The sequence below is a fragment of the Salvelinus namaycush genome, chromosome 1 (genome assembly GCF_016432855.1).
Source record: "Salvelinus namaycush isolate Seneca chromosome 1, SaNama_1.0, whole genome shotgun sequence".
Lineage (NCBI taxonomy): Eukaryota > Metazoa > Chordata > Actinopteri > Salmoniformes > Salmonidae > Salvelinus > Salvelinus namaycush.
The window spans coordinates 8,872,172-8,894,480 of NC_052307.1; the positions used below are offsets into that span (position 1 = coordinate 8,872,172).

Below are 22,309 nucleotides of genomic sequence, written 5' to 3' on the forward strand. Positions count from 1 at the left end.
TAAATCCGAGACAATGCATTTATTCTGCATTGTTAAGTTTGGTATGGTTACATAAGACAGAAACGAAAGGAGGGTGGTTGATCAGGGTGGATGGGTGGGTCGAGCAATCCAAAGGCTGCAAGTTCGAATCTCATTACGGAGAACTTTAGCATTTCATATAATTAGCAACTTGTCAACTACTTACTACTTTTTAGATACTTTGCAACTACATAGCATGCTAGCTAACCATTCACCTAACACTAACCTTAACCCTTTTTACTAACCCTTCCCCTAACCTTAACCCTTTAACCTAACTCCTAAAATTAACCCTAACCCCTAGCCTCGCTATTGTTAGCGAGCTAGCTAACGTTAGCCACCTAGCCACCTCTTTGGAATTTGTAACATATCATACATTTAGAAAATTCATAACATATTGTACGTTTTGCAAATTCTTAACATATTGCACATTTTGCAAATTCAAAACATATAATATTAATTGTAATTCGTAACATATCTTATGAAATGGATGATGGAGACCCACAAATGAATACATACCATACGAAATGTACCATATCATACTGAATGGAGTGACCCCGATTTACGTACAGAATAATACGAAATGCTCTGAGACCAGATTGTTTACATTGAAGTAAGCCTACAGTGCATTCAGAAAGTATTCAGACACCTTCACTTTTTCCACATTTTGTTACGTTCCCGAGTGGCGCAGCCGTCCGCGATCAGGAGACTGCGCACAATTGGCCCAAAGCAAAAACATTTTAAAAAACTTTTTGCAAAATATAATTAAATAAACTGAAATATCACATATACATAAATATTCAGACCGTTTACTCAGTACTTTGTTGAAGCACCTTTGGCAGCGATTACAGCCTCGAGTCTTCTTGAGTATGACGCTACAAGCGTCACACAAAGCGTCATACAAACCTGTATTTGGGGAGTTTCTCCCATTCTTCTCTGCAGATCCTCTCAAGCTCTGTCAGGTTGGATGGGGAGCATCGCTGCACAGCTATTTTCAGGTCTCTCCAGAGATGTTTGATTGGGTTCAAGTCCGGGCTCTGGCTGGACCACTCAAGGACATTCAGAGACTTGTCCCGAAGCCACTCCTGCATTGTCTTGGCTGTATGCTTAGGGTCGTTGTCTTGTTGGAAGGTGAACCTTGGCCCCAGTCTGAGGTCCTGAGCGCTCTGGAGCACGTTTTCATCAAGGATCTCTTTGTACTTTGCTTTGTTCATCTTTCTCTCGATCCTGACTAGTCTCCCAGTCCCTGATGCTGAAAAACATACAGTACCAATGGGAGAAACTCCCCAAATACAGGTGTACCAAGCTTGTAGCGTCATACCCAAGAAGACTCGAGGCTGTAATCGCTGCCAAAGGTGCTTCAACAAAGTACTGAGTAAAGGGTCTGAATACTTAATACATTTGCAAAAAAAAAACTTAAATGTACTTTGTCATTACTGGGTATTGTATGCAGATTGATGAGGGAAAAAAACAATTTCATCCATTTTAGAATACGGCTGTAACGTAACAAAATGTAGAAAAAGTCAAGGGGTCTGAATACTTTCCGAATGCACTGTATACTACAGAAAAAGGATCTTCCTTTAATCATGACAGTGTTGCGAGGACATTGTTCTGCTCCCTGTCAGGGTTTACATTCCCAGAGGATTACCCCTGCTCTCTTAGATTCAGGCAGTCAGTTACTCCCAGTCCCAGGCACTGGCTTTTGAGTGAGGGGAAGGACCATGTCCAAGTCCCCCTGCTCTGCTCCACTCTGCTCCCTCACGTCACCCATGGGCTCTGTTTTAATCCCACTGCCATCCATTATGCTCAGTCACCTCTTAAGCCCTCTGTGTCCTCAAGATCTTTCCTCTCCTCTCCTCATTCACACAGCACATTCCCCTCTTCCCACAACCATGACCGCAGAACGATGTCTTTTGGTGGGGGTGCTGTCGAGTAAAGGGGGGGGGGGGGGGGGGTTCTCCGCTCATACAGGAGTAATAAAGTTATTTGTATATACAGTACCAGTCAAATGTTTGTGAAGACATCAGAACTATGAAATAACACATATGGAATTATGTAGTAACCAAAAAAGTGTTAAACAAATCAAAATATATATAATATTTGAGATTCTTCAAAGTAGCCACCCTTTTCCTTGATGACAGCTTTGCACACTCTTGGCATTCTCTCAACACACAATACCAATATGATACATAAACGACAACAAACCAATGGTCATGACCATCAAAGGGGCCATTGGTTGTTCATGACTCGATGAACTGTGCTAATTTGGAAGGACAGTCAGAGAGACGTTATTGTACTGTACAGTCTTTTGGCTGAAACCGTGGACCAGTGGCAGGGAGTGTCACACATAGTAAGAGGATGTGGGTCATTATACGACATGTATCAGTAGTGAGAACTGATAGCTGGATGAGAGGTCAAGGATTACTCCACTAAGCTTGTTGTGACCACAGATTGTGGGGCAGCAGCAATCAAAAAGAGCACAGAGCCTTGCCAGTAGGGATTAGAGAGAGATGTGGTGGGGAGGGTGCTGGTCTAGCTGTGCTGGTACGTTTACTGGCAAACACCGGAGCTATCGAGACGTCCCGTTGCTATGTTACAGTAGATCACTATCCAAACAGAATTCCCATTGATTTTTTTTATAACACACGGCGAATGTCATTACTGTGCCTATTTTTGTTTGTCCATTATCAGAGGAATATACATTATCTTACATTATATTTGGATACATTGTCATTTTGTATCCAGCAATGGGCTGTGAGCACTTTGTGTTGTTTACGAGGTCCCACTAATACTGACAACACTCTCTCTCACCGTGTCTGTTACCCAGAAAGCTTTGTTGTCCCTCAACCAACATGTATCTGCTTAACTGGTTTAACAAAGACATGTAGTACATGCACAAGATACTGTTTGCTGTGGCGATATGGAGCTTTCCCTGTCTCTTTTTTAACCTACTACGGAAATGAGCTTAGTCAGTGATCAATGTAAAACTAGCTATATCATGATTGTGGACTTATTCTGCCCTCTAACACTGCCTGTGTTACTATAAGAGCTGTGAAAATGTGACTCAGAAGTACCACAAAGGTGAACAAACAATACATGATTGTGAGAGGACAAGGACCGTTAATGTTAGAATCATATCCTTGTAATCTAATCTCCACACATATCATAAAGGGGATGATTAACGACTCCAACTTGTAAACCAGAGAATGGTTGCAGACTGATGCCTATCAGCCTGTTGTTTATTCACGTTGAAATGCCGCCAACAATTCACCAAAGATCTTGGAACAGAAAAGTTGTTTTAAAGTGCTTCCTCTTAAAGGCCTACTCTTAGCCTAAATATGATATAAAGCCATAAAACTCTTAATCTTCTAACCATATTGAGGATGTTAGCAGCGTTTGCCTATAAGTTAAAATCATTTTTATCTGTTCAGGTGTACTAATATCAGAGCGAGCATCTTTATTTCAAGAATGTTTTGCTCTTAAATCAAGGAAACGCAACCATCTTCATGACATGAATGTATTTTTTTTATTACATTTTGCATTTATTAAAGAGAATTTTTCTCGACAACATACATTAAGCTGTGAATCAGATGTTAAGGAAGGAAGCAGTGTGACATCACAATATCTTACAGTTCAAAGGGAGTTGAGAGTCTCTGATGCATCTGTCAGTGTGTATATATATAGAGCAAGGGTGGAAGACAAAGGCACACACCACAGAGACTCACTGTCCACAGTAACCATGGATACCGCGGCCAGAGATGCAGTCTGCACTATCGGGGTTCAAATGACCTCCCCTTTACTAAGCCTAGTCTCATGATGATGCACTCATTGCAATCGAACCCTACGTGCATCTGTGTACATGTCAGTTCAATTAACACATACTATATATGCCTCTGACGTGGGAATGTTCTACACGTTCCTCCTGCATTGGCTGTGGATGATAAATAGTTGGCCTTTCTCCATTGTAAATCAAAATCTGCTCGAGATCAAGAAACTCCCCTATCTACATAATATACCAAGGGAGTGCTCTGTTCATTTGGGGAGACGTGGTCAATAAAAATGAATATCAAGCAAAAAAAATAAGAAAATAAGTGTCAAACATCAGATTGTTCAGTTAAACTCTCATTCACCTTGATAAAGGGAGTTAGTACAAATTAAATGACTTGAATCCTCCTGGAACATGTGTTTTTAAAAAACAGGTTAAATACATCTCCTAATAGTTATGAAACGCTTCTCTATCACAGGAACCAGCCTGCTTTTCACTGTTTAGAGTGTACACTAGGAACCAGGTGTCATGTCAGCACAGTATGTTGCTGTGTTTCTCGTTCGTTAGTGTTAGATTATTGCTGTGCACCAGCAAGACCCAAAGTGGCCCTCTCAAGAACAAACATGAATCACTCCAATCAAACAGCAAAATAAAAGACAATACCAGGACTTATTGTATGAAGAAGAAAAACCATCACACACACAACATCGTTGACACTGGCAGCACAACAAAAGGGTTGCTTTAAGCGCATCATTGGCACAATCAGAAATGAACCACAAATAAGAATGTGGGGGTCTCCACCCCCGGTATATTTCTAGGGACCAGAATTACAACAAGGACACCTACATTCTATATTTGCCTTTATCAAACCAGGGAAAAGATGACATTAGAAAAATACCACAAAGAAACATAGTTAACAGCTAAAGAAATTGTCACTACTCGGGGTGTAAGGCACAAATGTACATGTGGAAGAGAAGCAGGCTATCAACAGATGTAATCCAGTCAGAGGCCTGCATGATGCGCCTAGAGAAAATGGGACGTTTCAGAACCTGCCAAAATGGCCACTCTCCACACCTGGCAGAGGGCCCAACATCCACACACTTCTCTTTTTCATGTGTGGACTTCCATGTTTTTTTCCCCCTTTGCACTTTACATGCAAGAATGAGGCTTGTTGACACGCAGTGAGCCAGCAGCCAACCCGGGAGAGAGAGAAGTTACTGACTGCAAAGCCACAGTGCAGAACGTATGTAGATAGATGCCCATGTAGGAGTGATTTAGGGAGTGAGTTTCAGGAGTTGTGTGTTTTTTTTTCTGACTGCTATGGGAGGTTCTGCTCCAACATGTAGGTTCCATCTAGCACAGTTAAATAAATATCTCCTCCTCAGACAGAGGTCACATATAACTCAAGCTTCAAAAACCAAAGGACCTAGTGGACCTTTTGTGTCAAGAAAGTGGTACTGGCTCCAGTTGAATGACTTAAAATAATTTCACACTTGATTAATTCATATTAAAAGATTTTCTCTCTGAGCCTAAAAAGTCAGTATTTTCAAAAGCACTTATTAAAAATAAATACAACAAGCTATTAGTATTAACAGTCATGTGTTATTCAGTAACCAGTGCAGGAGATTCTCAGACCAAGGCTTTTTTAACCAGAACTTGATTGCTGTGTCCAGTTGCTGTAACACTGAGAGGCGTTTCACAGTTTTCCACGTAAACTCAAGCTGTCGTTCCAGTCGGAGCTCACTGTGCCCAAGTGCTTGCTGGGAGAATGCTCCAGTCCTCACTATACAATTGATCCACTTTTCTCCCGCTGTCTGCTTTTGGCAGTCGGTTAAGAAAACAAAACATCAGTCAAGTCATGGTGTTCAAATGTCCAGCACAACCACATCTTGAATGCTACAACGGTGACATGTTGCTCGTCAATGAAATGTTCATGAAAGTAATTTTCTTCTCAGTAGCAAGTGTTCTGTGTTTCTGAGGAACTGGGAGTCAACAGCCTGAGCTCAACAACAACAACAACAACCATTTGTAGAATATTTACATATATATATAAAAGAAAGATCTTTTAAATGTGTGTTGCATTTGCTGTACATAGACCAAAGACTAAAGGAGATGCAATCGTGTTCCCTGTTTTGTTTTCTGAGCGTGCTGATTATGTGCAGGAGTCATTGGACTTGACTTTCGTCGAGAGGGACACTAAAGAGGGTTTAGGCGGGACGTCGGGCTTGAGGTGTTTGACCCCGGTCCGGGGCAACGAACCGTAAGAGCTTATGCTGGGTTGTCGGGAGAGGGACATCCCCTGGGAAGTCATGTGCATGGAGTCCACCCTCTGTGGGGCGGGGGGTGGCATCTCCACGCGGTTAAAACTGGGGTTTCTGGACATGTGGGAGGAGTTGGACGAGTTGGTGTTGTGCTTTTTGAGGGCAGATCCTTTCTGGGCGCTCATCGGGTAGCCTCGCTTGAACTCGTGGCCGTAGACAGAGGAGTGGACCTCCAGCCGCTTGCCCATCTGCGGCACGGCGGGGGGGATGGTGAGGGAGGCCTCCCTCTGGGGCACGCGAGGCGGCAGCCCGTCGCTCTCCACCAGGTTAAGGCCGTGGCAGGGGCTCTTCAGGGCCTTGTACTCCAGCGTGGCCCCCTGGTCGTCCAGGCTCATCTGACTGAGGTCATTGCGGTGGGGCTGCTCCACGTACTCATGCTGGTAGGCCTTCTGGTGCTGGTGCTGGGGGAGCACCACCACACTGGGGATGTGGCCCGGGGAGGCCCTCAGAGCCAGGTCAGGGGAGATGACTGGGGAGCCCATGGGTGGCAGGTCCTTGGTGCAGGCGTTGATCAGGTTCTGGTTCCTCTCCCACTCGCGGCTTCCCCAGCTGGGCTTGCGCCTAGGCTGCATGGGGGTGGACTCTGGAGTGGGCATGCCGGCAAGGTCCAGGTGGTGCTGGTCGGCTTTGATCAGCATCTTGCCATTGGTGAGGCGGCCGTTGTGCATGAGTGGGGTGAGGATGGCCTCTGGGTGACCGTCCTTGACCCCGGTCTCAAACAGACCCGTCAGCTTGGTCACGCTGTTCATGGATCCCCTCCTATCGTGAACGTGGTCCTTGTCTTTACGCCTGGTTAGCTCAACATCTCGCCGGCGGTGGTCACACACACAGTACACGAGGATACCCGATAAGATGGCGCCCATGGCGAAGGCCAAGATGACAGCGATGGCCAGCAGTGTGACAGGGACCAGCTGGTCACGCCCCTTCTGGTAACTCTCACGAATAACCCCTGCAAAGACAAGGATTCAATTATTTCAAATATATGAGTGATCAATGACTTAGCTGAAAATCTAAATGGTTAAATTAACTGACGAATGAAGCACAAATAATGAGGAAACATTTGTCACATCCAATTTGTACTATTTGCAGCAATACTGTAGCTTACTGTCAGGAAATGTTATCAGTTTAATTCCAGCCTTACACTTGGCAAAAATGAGCTTATGGTTCCTACAATGAATTCAAAGATTAAACCTTGGCAGTTGAAATGAAAAAGATATATTAGATAAATGAACGTTCAAAAGGAAAGCTTTTTTTCCTCGATGCAAATGGGACTCGTTTCATATGGCTACGATACAATCTCATATCAGAGAATAACAGTAAAAATCTCTGATTAGACCTCCAAATCAAAGGAGTTGTGTCATACATTTCTTAGAGGCCACTTTCCAGCTGTAAAGAAGAAGAAAAAAGAGGGGGTTGGTTTCCGGCCAACTAAAGTGATGATTCAATAAAAGTGCAGCAAAACATGATGACGAGCATCTTGGCAAAGGAAGGGAGAGAGAGAAGATATTGGATGGAATGAAACAACAGTAGGTTGTTTTTAATTAAATGGGCACAGCTCCGGCATTAGGAGTCCTCATCACTGTAAACACAGACAGAAGTGATAACCTCCAGCTCCTTGATAAATGTGTTATCTAATGCCCATCCATGTTCCTAGAGTTACATAGAAAAATACAGTCCTCACCAAGTACAGATGTATTATGCATGTATCACACAAGACCTATGTAGAGGTGGTGATGAGCTACTTTAAAGGGGAGGATGAGGCAGTTGGCTTCCATCAGACCTATGCAGAGGTGGTGATGAGCTACTTTAAAGGGGAGGATTAGGCAGTTGGCTTCCATCAGACCTATGCAGAGGTGGTGATGAGCTACTTTAAAGGGGAGGATTAGGCAGTTGGTTTAAATCGGGTGTGCCGTACTACAGTATACTATACATACACAGTATGTCATACGTCATTAGGAGTACTATAAAGATCTGAATAATGTAATTCCTGTATCCCAAATGGCACCCTATTCCCTATTTAGTGTGCTACGTGTATCTATGGCCCTTGGGGCACTCTGCAGGTAATAGGGTGCCATTCGGGATACAGTCCCAGTTTATGTTTCCAGCTTGGCCACGTCACTGTGGTGCTGGATGGAGAATCACGGTTCCCATAACACAGATAGACACTGATCTTTCGTGGGATGAAAAGGCGAGCCTGTTGAGTGTCTGTAAAACGAACATCTAGAATCCTGCTTCGGTCGTCCTAAAAACTGGAATGTAAAAGAAACAGCATTTTTCCTCATTCCGCCCAAATGAAGTGCTTATCATTGGAGTTGTCTTACTGAATGATTTCTGTGAGGAGTAACAAGTTTTATCTAGTGTGTGGTATTAATTGATGACGTGTGTTATGTGGAGGCCTCTGATGACTAAATGACCTGCCTCCATGTGAAACATCTGTTTCTCATCTGAAGTTGGTAACATCAGAGAGTCTTTCATTTCTTCGACTTCCTTCTTGTTTCACACGCCTCAGCTGCCATTTGTAAGCGTTCAGCTTTCTCTTCTATGCCAGCATGGCACACTGTAATTTAGGCCTGTGTTTTCTGTCAGTTATTGTCTTGTGACTGAAATTACATCCAGCTATAGGTTTTATTTAAAAAGTGTTGGACTGAAACGTTTGACTTTATACATAAATAAAAAGGATTGAATGTGTAACCAAACAGCACTTGAGGTTAGCAGCTCTAAAATCTTTTGTGGAAAGAAATGTGTTCCGTACGTGAATTGTTTTCTGGAGGTACTGGTCCATTCCATTTCAAACCTTCTAAAACATAAATATATCAGTCTCTGTCTCGTTTGTTTTATTATGGGAGATCATGGACAACTTTGGTACAAAATCTTTGTGACATTGAATTTAAGCATATTAATCATCCACAATGGTGCAGTTCAAATACTGGCAGGTGGATTTGAGAACAACACAGTCAGAGGGGTTGAGCATGTCAGAGCTAAGCGTCCATTGTGGAGAAAAGAGAGCTATGGAGCTGGCCGTCTGTCTTCTCCCAGGGTAAGAGGAAGGTTAATGCCTCTCTGAACCAACAGTGACTGGGTCTCCCTCAAACATAGTTCCCCTGCCTCGAGCACCTGGTGGTGGTGGGGGGGTTCAAAACCAACCCAAAAGCCTCCCCAGACCTTTCATGTATGAAGTCAATTGTTTCTCAAATTAACTTCAAAGAGGGTGCAACAAAAGGACAATAGGCCTCAGACAAATCCCAAGACAGCAGGCTTTTAAATCAAGGTGGCTTCCCTCATTTGAAGGGCTCATTCATCAAGTAAACTGATGTTCAACTTTTTAATACTTGGATGTTCTTGGTTGACATTGAGAATCCCAGAGTATCTAGGACAGCGTGTTGAGGCTTAACATTTAAAGAAAGCAATTTTAATTATTTGTTGCCTCATAACGATGTTATCTTGTGTGAGGTAATAAACAGTGATTTATATCGTCCAGTTTTGACTCTTCTCAGACTGCAGAGTGAAAGGCCACCAGAATACATTTAATAGCCAACAATCTAATTTGAATTTCATACCTCCAAAAGCCTTGTCACACTGATATTTAATCCAGATTTCAGATATTATTCCTACGTGTCAAAACAACCCAGCACTTCCTTGTAAATGAGAAACACTGTCATCTAGGGTGACAGAGATGTGTGAACATTCACACAGACAGTCTTTAATCTGTGAAGTTAGTGGATCCTGTTGTTGCTTGCCTGCTTGGTCTGGGAAGACTTTAAAGCCCTGTTTACATCATAGTGAGGTTTTCTAGGGCTATAACCTCTGACTGGGGCTATAACCTCTGACTGGGGCTATAACCTCTGACTGGGGCTATAACCTCTGACTGGGGCTATAACCTCTGACTGAAGCTATAACCTCTGACTGGGGCTATAACCTCTGACTGGGGCTATAACCTCTGACTGGGGCTATAACCTCTGACTGGGGCTATAACCTCTGACTGGGGCTATAACCTCTGACTACTGCTATAACCTCTGACTAGGGCTATAACCTCTGACTGGGGCTATAACCTCTGACTGGGGCTATAACCTCTGACTGGGGCTATAACCTCTGACTGGGGCTATAACCTCTGACAGGGCTATAACCTCTGACTGAGGCTATAACCTCTGACTAGGGCTATAACGTCTGACTGGGGCTATAACCTCTGACTAGGGCTATAACCTCTGACTGGGGCTATAACCTCTGAGTGGAGCTATAACCTCTGAGTGGAGCTATAACCTCTGAGTGGAGCTATAACATCTGACAGGGCTATAACCTCTGACAGGGCTATAACCTCTGACAGGGCTATAACCTCTGACAGGGCTATAACCTCTGACTGAGGCTATAACCTCTGACTAGGGCTATAACGTCTGACTGGGGCTATAACCTCTGACTGGGGCTATAACCTCTGACTGGGGCTATAACCTCTGACTGGGGCTATAACCTCTGACAGGGCTATAACCTCTGACTGAGGCTATAACCTCTGACTAGGGCTATAACGTCTGACTGGGGCTATAACCTCTGACTAGGGCTATAACCTCTGACTAGGGCTATAACCTCTGAGTGGAGCTATAACCTCTGAGTGGAGCTATAACCTCTGAGTGGAGCTATAACCTCTGACAGGGCTATAACATCTGACAGGGCTATAACCTCTGACAGGGCTATAACCTCTGACTGAGGCTATAACCTCTGACTGAGGCTATAACCTCTGACTAGGGCTATAACGTCTGACTGGGGCTATAACCTCTGACTAGGGCTATAACCTCTGACTGGGGCTATAACCTCTGAGTGGAGCTATAACCTCTGAGTGGAGCTATAACCTCTGAGTGGAGCTATAACATCTGACAGGGCTATAACCTCTGACAGGGCTATAACCTCTGACAGGGCTATAACCTCTGACAGGGCTATAACCTCTGACTGAGGCTATAACCTCTGACTAGGGCTATAACGTCTGACTGGGGCTATAACCTCTGACTAGGGCTATAACCTCTGACTAGGGCTATAACCTCTGACTGGGGCTATAACCTCTGACTGGGGCTATAACCTCTGAGTGGGGCTATAGCATACACAGGCATAGTCTGAAAATGATAAAATCTCAATCACATTGAAATGCGTTCAGTGATGTGTCCCTACCACAGTCTTTCAGCATAAGGGCTCTATTCAGTCTGTATCGTCGAAGAGTTACAGATTTTGCTATATAAATGTTTTGGTAATTTTGAATTGAGTCGACATGTGCAGCGTTCACAGTGAATGCCGTCTCTGCCAACGTGGGAACATTGCCTTAAATTTCAATTGGGCTTTTTGCGCCGAATTTCCACGATACGGTTTGAATAAAGCCCTAAATGGTGCTAACACAAAACACAATATGGACCCAGCTGACTGGAAGGGAGGATGAATGGAAATGCCTTGAGGTTACATCTACTGTGCCTTGGAGAGAACCCCATTTTTGTGTTCAAAGATTGTGGTCGTCTTTTCAACTTGGAGGACGAGGTAGACCATCACTTAGAGGAAGCTATGTGCCGCAGAGAAAAGCAATCTCTGTGTTCAAAGATCATGGTTGTGGTCATGGTCGTCTTTTCAACTGAGAGGAAGAGGCAGACCATCATTAAATGTAGCTATAGCTACAGTGGGTATCAGAAGTATTTACCCACCTTGGATTTGATCACATTTTGTTGCATTACAAAATAGGATTGAAATAGATTTAACTGTGATTGTTTGTCATTGATCTAGACAAAATACTACATAATGTAAACGTGAAAATGTTTTGACAAATGTAATAACTATAATATAGTTGTTGCATAATATTCACCCCCCTTTGTTTAGGCAAGCCTAAATTAGTACAGGAGTAACATTTGGCTTAACAAATCACATAATAAGTTACATGGACTCACACTGTGTAAAATAATAGGGGTTGACATGATTTTTTATTGACTACCACTTCCTCTGTCCCCCATACATTCAATTCTTGACTGAGGGACATATGTTGATATGTAAGGTCCCTCAGTCAAGTATTGAATTTCAAGCACAGATTCAACTACAAAGACCAGGGAGCTTTTCAAAAGCCTCATAAAGAAGGGCAGTGATTGGTAGATGGGTAACAATAACAAATCAGACATTGAATATGTCTTTAAGCAGGGTCAAGTTAATAATTATGCTGTGGATGATGTATTAAGCCACCCAGACACATTAAAGATGCAGTCGTCCTTCTGAACTGAGATGCAGGACAGGAAGGAAACTGCTTACGGATGTCACCGAGGCCATTAGCGATTTTAAAAACAGCTACAGAGTCTGTGATGGGAGAAAACAATGTCTAGTTGAGTTGTCAACTCATGTGAAATCAATAAAACATTTCACCATGTCATTGGATTTAGGTTAAAAGTTGGATGAAAAAAATGTGAAATGCCCTGACGTTGATGACTTTGACGACAATTGTTTTCCCCAGTGAGCGTTGTATGTTCATACCATTAGGATCTATTCTGTATCTGTTAGCATTATATGGATGAATCAGTATAGGCTAGTTAATGCCATTATCTATTAACCCAACTCAGGCATGGCTAATTTAATGACCCTTTCCACTTCCATGCATACCCTCAAGACATGCTTTGTTCACCAAGAGTCAATGTCAGAGGGAATGCTTGACAATAAAACGATTAATGAGTTATGGACATATTGGATACTTCACTGAATTTACACACATTTACTGTACACATCTACAGATATTAATGTATTTACATAGTCTCTCTGCTCAGTTACAACATGTATATGTTCTGTAACTCTTTAGTCAGAGGCTCTGAGAGAATATTTCTATTTGATTGGGCATATACACCGAGTTATGAGCTATGATCCCTTATTGATGTCACTTGTTAAATCCACTTCAAATCAGTGTAGATGAAGGAGAGGAGACAGGTTAAAGAATAGTTTTTAAGCCTTGAGACAATTTAGACATGGATTGTGTATGTGTGCCATTTAGAGGGTGAATGGGAAAGACAAAATATTTAAGTGCTTTTGAACGGGGTATGGTAGTTGGTGCCAGGCAGGCGCACCGGTTTGAGTGTGTGAAGAACTGCAATGCTGCTGGGTTTTTCATGCTCAACAGTTTCCCGTGTTTATCATGGATGGTTCATCACCCAAAGGACATCCAGGCAATTTGAGACAACTGTGGGAAGCATTGGAGTCAACATGGGCCAGGATCCCTGTGGAACGCTTTGGACACCTTGTAGTCCATGCCTTGACAAATTGAGGCTGTTCTGAGGACAAAAGGGGGTGCAACTCAATGATAGGAAGGTGTTCTTAATGTTTTGTCCACTCAGTTTTTTGTACTCTGTTTGAGTCATGGTTACTTAAGAACCTTTTAGGACTCTATTTTTTATTATTTACAATTATCGCTTAAAGCCCCACCTATTTAAGATGGAGAACACTGTGCTCAAGCTAAACATGTGGAGATGTACTCAGATCAAACTGTGGAAATTAAAATCACTTATTTTAATTGCTACGCATTTTACGGTGAATGGATTGAATAGAGCACCTTGGGTTTAAAATATATGAACACCTCTGAAAGACACAAAGAGGAAGACCCATGTGGATCCTTTGAAATGCAGACGTACTGCACTGTATGTGTTCTCTGAGGCAGAGGAAAAAGACAACCTAGCAGGGCAACACAATGCAAGCTCATGGGGAGGAAGGAAGCCTGTTGCTTGAAGCTCGATATAAATGGCGGAAGTACGCAATAGTAAAAGTAACAGGTCTGATTATTTTTCTGACCTCTGCAAACATTACTACTAAACAGTCTAAATAGATTAAACATACTTAGAATCAATAGGAGAGGACATATCATCGTCTCTCTCGGTTCACCTTAACATTACAGGGTATGTAATCAAAGGCTTCCTGAGTAATCAGATCGTTGTCCTCATTTCTGTTATTCCCTTTATTCAGACTCCCCCACAGACTTTCCAGCCTGATAGTGGTGTATTCAAACTTAAATGACATATTGGCACAGTAATTGTCTCCACTCTGAGGTTGTGCTTCTATCATGCCACACAGGTGCCAGGGAACTGAAGCTGAAAATAACCCTCTAGAGACAATTCCAAGTGTAAAATACCAGCACTGAAGGTAGTGTTTTCTATGACAACCAGAAGGTAGAGTGTTTGCTTTGACAACCAGAAGGTAGAGTGTTTGCTTTGACAACCAGAAGGTAGAGTGTTTGCTTTGACAACCAGAAGGTAGAGTGTTTGCTTTGACAACCAGAATGTAGAGTGTTTGCTATGACAACCAGAAGGTAGAGTGTTTGCTTTGACAACCAGAAGGTAGAGTGTTTGCTATGACAACCAGAAGGTAGAGTGTTTGCCTTGACAGCCAGGAGGTAATTATAAAAAAAAAAAAATACCTTTATTTAACTACGCAAGTCAGCTAAGAACAAATTCTTATTTTCAATGATGGCCTAGGAACAGTGGGTTAACTGCCTTGTTCAGAGGCAGAACGACAGGTTTTTACCTTGTCAGCTTGGGGATTCAATCTTGCAACATTTCGCTTAAACAATGATGAAATGAAATATACATATGGAATACACATGTAAACATGCAATATTGAAAAGCAAAACTGTCCGGGGAAAACAGACACGTTTGTTGATTTACGTCCATTTCATTAATAGTGAACCATTAGAAGAAACACACTGAGAATGGTTTCCAGCATAACAAAATATGTTCCCATGTCCTATACACATCTACCCTTCATGGTACACAACCAGATGATTTATTTTCATAAACACAGATGCCATTCAAACCTGAGCCAGGGAGTAAAGTGAGAGTTAGTTGTGGACATACCGTTCAGGCATTAGAAAAGTGACTCTACGTGGAACAGACGACATAGGCCACAGAGCAACGGGAGAGAAAGCCTCCCTTTCCCTCCCTCCCTCCCTCCATCTGGATAGCTTTTGTAATGAACCCATAAATTGAAGAGACACACAGAGATGGCCACAGGTCGGCGGGGTGGAGGAGGGAGAGAGGGGGAGCGCAGGACTCATTCCCTCAGACAGGGCAGGGGACAGATAGATAGGTATAACTCCAGTTGGTAGGGGGTAGGATGCTCCATAAATACGGTTAGTAATTCATTTGCACTACAATAAGGTACAGCCTTGGAACATTCCATCTGGACCAATGAAAGGTCCTGTGGAAGGGAGACTGTTCACAATGGTAACAGACGGTGGTGTGCAGGGAGGGAGGGAGGGTCGTGGGGGAGAGGTGGGATATCACACAGATAGATGAGCCCAGACACAACGGTGCTCAAATGTACTGTGAAAGCCAGAAATGGTCACCAAGCAACAGTGGTGCTCTCATCTGGTAGATGGGGAGTTACTAAATATCCACTGTTTTACCATTCTAATTATTCCAATGTGTTGCCCTAATACATATTGATACTGTCATATTCATTAACAGATAAGGATCCCAAAATGAGTGAGCTGCAAAGAGGAAGTTGGAATGTCATGTAATTTTAATTGCTAGCAGGGATAAATCTGGGGGCTAAGAATTTGGGGAGTTATATGTCTTCAATATTTAAAGCTTAATTTATTTCAAAACATCTTCTGGTGATGCTGAATTCAGATTTCCCTGTACTGTATGTAAAAAAAAACATATTGATGTGGCTAAGAGGGAGGTTTGATGTCTATGGTTATGCTAAGAGATAGAGGCTGTCAGGACCTATAGCCTTGATGTATTAGATTGGCTCTCCTGTTGTGTTTTCACAGTACATTCGGCACCTGGAGCTAGGAATGAGAAGAGAAGTGCACCTGCACAGGTGAAAGAGGGATAAAGTAGAGGTCTTCACGGTTTCAACAGACACAAAATGCAGAGATCCGACCCGAGACACGAGCGGATCCTGGTCCTAAATTCTGACTTTTGTCTCGAATCTGGGACTGGTCTGATATAATTGCCACGGGTCTCGGGTATGGGCAATTAAAATGTATTTACCGACTGGACCCGATTGGACCTATCCTCTGTTAATTTAGTTTTTGTGTAATGAGAACTGTGCGAGCTTGTTATCTGGGTCAGCTAATTGCAACTCAATAAAACGTATAGCTAATATCCTGCTGAAACTGGAGCCTTGGCCTAGGCTACTGTTGATTGTGAAGTTGGAGTCCTTTTTCATTAAAGTAAAATGAAAGTTAGAGGAGAAAGAGTATAGTGAATAGGAGCCGACAAGGGGAATGTCCTCGGGGACAAGTTTTAATATTGTAGTGGACAAAGATTAGAAGAACATTGGTGCAGCCGAATGGACTGTGTGCAACTCGCTATTGAGGTTTGATGCACTTTTCTGGACTGTGTGCAACTCGCTATTGAGGTTTGATGCACTTTTCTGGACTGTGTGCAACTCGCTATTGAGGTTTGATGCACTTTTCTGGACTGTGTGCAACTTGCTATTGAGATTTGATGCACTTTTCTGGACTGTGTGCAACTCGCTATTGAGGTTTGATGCACTTTTCTGGACTGTGTGCAACTCGCTATTGAGGTTTGATGCACTTTTCTGGACTGTGTGCAACTCGCTATTGAGGTTTGATGCACTTCTCTGGACTGTGTGCAACTCGCTATTGAGGTTTGATGCACTTTTCTGGACTGTGTGCAACTCGCTATTGAGGTTTGATGCACTTTTCTGGACTGTGTGCAACTCGCTATTGAGGTTTGATGCACTTTTCTGGACTGTGTGCAACTCGCTATTGAGGTTTGATGCGCTTTTCTGGACTGTGTGCAACTCGCTATTGAGGTTTGATGCACTTTTCTGGACTGTGTGCAACTCGCTATTGAGGTTTGATGCACTTTTCTGGACTGTGTGCAACTCGCTATTGAGGTTTGATGCACTTTTCTGGACTGTGTGCAACTCGCTATTGAGGTTTGATGCGCTTTTCTGGACTGTGTGCAACTCGCTATTGAGGTTTGATGCACTTTTCTGGACTGTGTGCAACTCGCTATTGAGGTTTGATGCACTTTTCTGGACTGTGTGCAACTCGCTATTGAGGTTTGATGCAATTTTCTACCGTTGATTTATTTTTGTATTTATTATCAATTGTTTAGTCATTATTATTATTATTGTAAATTATTATTATTATTATTGTAGGCCAATTTAACCATCTAAACAAGTTATTTAAATAGCCTATGCAAAAAGTGTTGTGTTTCAAAAAGTGTTTCATTTTGTTGAGATATTTTTGTTGGCTAAATGAACTTTTGTCTTTAATGTTGTGCTCCATATTTACACTGAACAAAAATATAAACAGAACATGCAACAATTTCAAAGAGTTTACTGAATTACAGTTCATATGAGGAAATCAGTCAATTGAAATCAATTCATTAGGCCCTAATCTATGGATTTCACATGGCTGGGAATAGGTATGCATCTGTTGGTCAGAGATACCTTACAAAAACGGCCCTCAGGATCTCAGCATGGTATTTTTGTGCATTCAAATTGCCATCGATAAAAATGCAATTGTATCGTAGCTTATGTCTGCCCATACCATAAGCCCACCTCCACCAAGGGCCACTCTGTTCACAGCGTTGACATCAGCAAACCACTTGCCCACACAACGCCATACACGTGTTCTGCGATTGGTATTTGATATTTTATTAGGATCCCAATTAGCTGTTGCAAAAGCAGCAGCTACTCTTCCTGGGGTCCACACAAAACATGAAACATAACATAATACAGAACATTAATAGACAAGAATAGCTTGTGAGGCCGGTTGGACGTAATGCCAAATTCTCTAAAATGACGTTGGAGGAGGCTTATGGTAGAGAAATGAACATTCAATTCTCTGGCATCAGCTCTGGTGGGCATTCCTGCAGTCAGCATGCCAATTACATGCTCCCTCAAAACTTGAGACATCTGTGGCATTATGTTGTGTGACAAAACTGCACATTTTAGAGTGGCCTTTTATTGTCCCCAGCACAAGGTGCACCTGTGTAATGATCATGCTGTTTAATCATCTTCTTGATATGCCACACCTGTCAGGATAATCTTGGCAAAGGAGAAATGTTCACTAAAAGGGATGTAAACAAATTTGTGCACAACATTTGAGATATGCTTTTTGTGTATATGGAACATTTCTGAGATATTTGATTTCCTCTTATGAAACATGGGACCAACACTTTACATGTTACGTTTATATTTTTGTTCAGTGTATTTTAAGGTTAAAATTAGGCCTGTCGTAAAATAAATAGCATTGGTGTCATTTGTTGGGTAGGCCCTACGGTAGGCAATCACCTTTGTTCGTAATTAATTTAATGACGCAATTTAATAACCTGTTCATATTTTCCATAGAAACAATTACTTTAATTCATTTTTAAAGTTAAGCAACTTTGTGAAGGTTTGGTGTAGCATGGCTATTATTAGGCTTAGCTACTGCCGGCCTACGAAGGCAGTATATACCAGCTGGCTATTATTAGGCTTAGCTACTGCCGGCCTATGAAGGCGGTACGCACCAGCTGGCTATTATTAGGCTTAGCTACTGCCGGCCTATGAAGGCGGTACGCACCAGCTGGCTATTATTAGGCTTAGCTACTGCCGGCCTATGAAGGCGGTACGCACCAGCTGGCTATTATTAGGCTTAGCTACTGCCGGCCTATGAAGGCGGTACGCACCAGCTGGCTATTATTAGGCTTAGCTACTGCAGGCCTATGAAGGCAGTATACACCAGCTGGCTATTATTAGGCTTAGCTACTGCCGGCCTATGAAGGCAGTATACACCAGCTGGCTATTATTAGGCTTAGCTACTGCCGGCCTATGAAGGCAGTATACACCAGCTGGCTATTATTAGGCTTAGCTACTGCCGGCCTATGAAGGCAGTATACACCAGCTGGCTATTATTTGTCTTAGCTACTGCCGGCCTATGAAGGCAGTATACACCAGCTGGCTATTATTAGGCTTAGCTACTGCAGGCCTATGAAGGCAGTATACACCAGCTGGCTATTATTAGGCTTAGCTACTGCCGGCCTATGAAGGCAGTATACACCAGCTGGCTATTATTAGGCTTAGCTACTGCCGGCCTATGAAGGCAGTATGCACCAGCTGGCTATTATTAGGCTTAGCTACTGCCGGCCTATGAAGGCAGTATGCACCAGCTGGCTATTATTAGGCTTAGCTACTGCCGGCCTATGAAGGCAGTACGCACCAGCTGGCTATTATTTGGCTTAGCTACTGCAGGCCTATGAAGGCAGTATACACCAGCTGGCTATTATTTGTCTTAGCTACTGCAGGCCTATGAAGGCAGTACGCACCAACTGGCTATTATTTGTCTTAGCTACTGCAGGCCTATGAAGGCAGTACGCACCAGCTGGCTATTATTTGTCTTAGCTACTGCCGGCCTATGAAGGCAGTACGCACCAGCTGGCTATTATTTGTCTTAGCTACTGCCGGCCTATGAAGGCAGTACGCACCAGCTGGCTATTATTTGTCTTAGCTACTGCCGGCCTATGAAGGCAGTACGCACCAGCTGGCTATTATTTGGCTTAGCTACTGCAGGCCTATGAAGGCAGTATACACCAGCTGGCTATTATTTGTCTTAGCTACTGCCGGCCTATGAAGGCAGTACGCACCAGCTGGCTATTATTTGTCTTAGCTACTGCCGGCCTATGAAGGCAGTACGCACCAGATGGCTATTATCTGGCTTAGCTACTGCAGGCCTATGAAGGCAGTATACACCAGCTGGCTATTATTAGGCTTAGCTACTGCCGGCCTATGAAGGCAGTATACACCAGCTGGCTATTATTAGGCTTAGCTACTGCAGGCCTATGAAGGCAGTATACACCAGCTGGCTATTATTTGTCTTAGCTACTGCCGGCCTATGAAGGCAGTACGCACCAGCTGGCTATTATTTGTCTTAGCTACTGCCGGCCTATGAAGGCAGTACGCACCAGCTGGCTATTATTTGTCTTAGCTACTGCCGGCCTATGAAGGCAGTACGCACCAGCACTCCAACTGACTCCAACAGTTGAGCTTGAGGTGGGAAAGAATGTTTCAGCTCTACCAAAATTACTCCTATAATCTAAAAATATAATCCTTATCTTTATCAAATATATTCTGATAGAAAATGTACGAATGAGCCTCCTTCTGTATGCTTATATCTGTATTGCAGTAGTAGCCTCTAAGAAATACATGTTGATGTCGGGAACATGGCTAGCTTGTCTCCTTTAATATATGCTTTAATATTCATGTCATACAGTGGATGACTAGGCCTATATGCATGCAATGCCCTGATGCATTTATTGCTCAGATCTCCGACAACTTAACAGTGAAGTGGACAAGTAAAAACCAATAGACTATGATGTTTGGAATATGCTACACATCGAAACACAATGAATAGGTTTCCTGTAATTTGTTCTAGTCAGTTTTTAAGGACACGTAACTGTGGATCATTTGGCCAATATGGCTTGTTTATTGATGGCGCTGGCAGCGCCCAGTTGGAGGTTTCTTTCTCTCCGTCTTTCTCTCGACTGTCCTCGGGTCCATTCGGAACGGTTCTCCGTTTTAAAAAATATATATTTATGCATATCGCGAGTCGGGTGGAAAAGCCACGGATCCATTTTGGAATAATTCCAACTTTTTGGACCCCTGAAGACCTCTAGGATAAGGACATAAGGAGATGAGTACTGCAGACAGTGGCGCTCAATTTGCCATGCAGGGACGCTTTAAGCTGCATGGAGGCAAAATGGTGCTTTAATACAATCAAAGCAGGGAAATAAATAGTCAAGCAAGAGTTGAAAATAAGCCATGCAAATACAGTCAATCACACAACCAAAACAGGCAATATTAGAGCTCACTTTAAACACAAAAAAAGCAACATGAGCTGAAATTGAACTGATAATACTGAGACAAGCTGCAAAATTGTTGTTGAAAAGAAAAACACTGAGAAGCTTGGTTTGAATGTGAGCCCTTGTTGCTGTGAACTGGGTTGCCATGACGGTTGCCATGATGGACGGGGCCAGTCAGGTCCCAGGTAACAGCAACGAGGGTAGCAACACCACAGTGATGCTGTCTAAGCATGCTGTAGTCTCTGCCACCATTGTGTCTGTCTGGTCTGGCTACAGTTGTCTGGTTCCAGCTCCCAGAGAGGAAAGAGCGAGAGGAGAGCAACAGATAGCTCACTGAGATTCATCTAGACTGCATCTCCATTCTCCACCTTTCTCCCACATTAAACTTCCTAGCATAGATTTAGCAAAGCTAGAATTCCTTCCAGTCAATGTTTTCACCAATCCAATGCGTTTAAAATCCACAACGGGAAGTGCTCACTTCTGGAGAAGGGAATGGCAGAGAATTGGGACGCAGCCATAGAGTACCACCCAGGAGACTTCACACACTGCCACGCCCCAGAGAGAGATATGATGACTTCACCCTAACACACACACACACACACACACACACACACACACAGAGCTGCACTCCTTGTTGGTGAGTGTGTAAGTGTGTGTGTGGGAGTGTGTGCGTATGTGTGTGCGAGCGTGTGTTCTATGGATGTCTACGGTCACCTCTAATCATCCTTATTGATTATCAATATCTACTCATGGCAGCCAGTCATCTAATAAGATGACTTCGGTAATGTACCAGGGAGACATTACATTTGATGTAATGGAACTTCTAATGGTTTATCTTTTATTACAGGACAGGGCATTGATCAGTGTAATCACAGCTGTGTTTTCTCTGGTTGTCTTTATGTGTCTGGGCTTAAAGTGACCTTGAGCCAGCTGGGATGTTAACACGGCAAAAAGGGCCGTCCATATCACGCTCCTGCACAAGATAAAGCTGGGGCCATCTTCTTGTGAAAATAAATACATTGCAATCTTAATTTTTTTTCTTCCTGAAGTGTAATGGTGTGTATATTACATCTTCTCAGGGACATTAAACTCTTTGTTTAATAAATCTCTCTACGGGGTGAGGCAATTTGTTCTCTCCTGACACTGTTACAGTTCTGGGCTGGTCAGCTGGAAGCAGACACGGTAAACTTCATCCCTGCCACAGGATAAATGGACTCTTCTATTCCAAGGCTTACCAGTGGCGTCCTGCTGGGTCTGAGAGGGCACCGCCATATAGGGGTCCCTCTTATCTGAGGGCATGGGGGGGTCCGCCTGCTCCACCATGCCGCCCCGACCCAGGGGTCCTCCTGCTTGGGGGTGGGCCGTGGTGGGGAATGGGAGGGTGGGATGGCCTGCCGGAC

General features: G+C 43.2%; 1 protein-coding gene across 1 annotated transcript in view; it reads right to left on the bottom strand.

Moving 5' to 3' along the window:
• Positions 1-3,533: 3,533 nt before the first annotated feature.
• Positions 3,534-22,309, bottom strand: part of LOC120050324 (semaphorin-6A-like) — a 49,752-nt gene continuing 30,976 nt past the window's right edge. Inside the window, exons 17-18 of the mRNA XM_038996908.1 lie at positions 22,145-22,300; positions 3,534-7,051 (exon numbers count right to left, since the gene is read on the bottom strand). Of these exons, the coding sequence (XP_038852836.1) occupies positions 5,934-7,051; positions 22,145-22,300 (1,274 nt within the window). The 3' untranslated portion in view covers positions 3,534-5,933. The remainder of the gene's footprint in view (positions 7,052-22,144; positions 22,301-22,309) is intronic.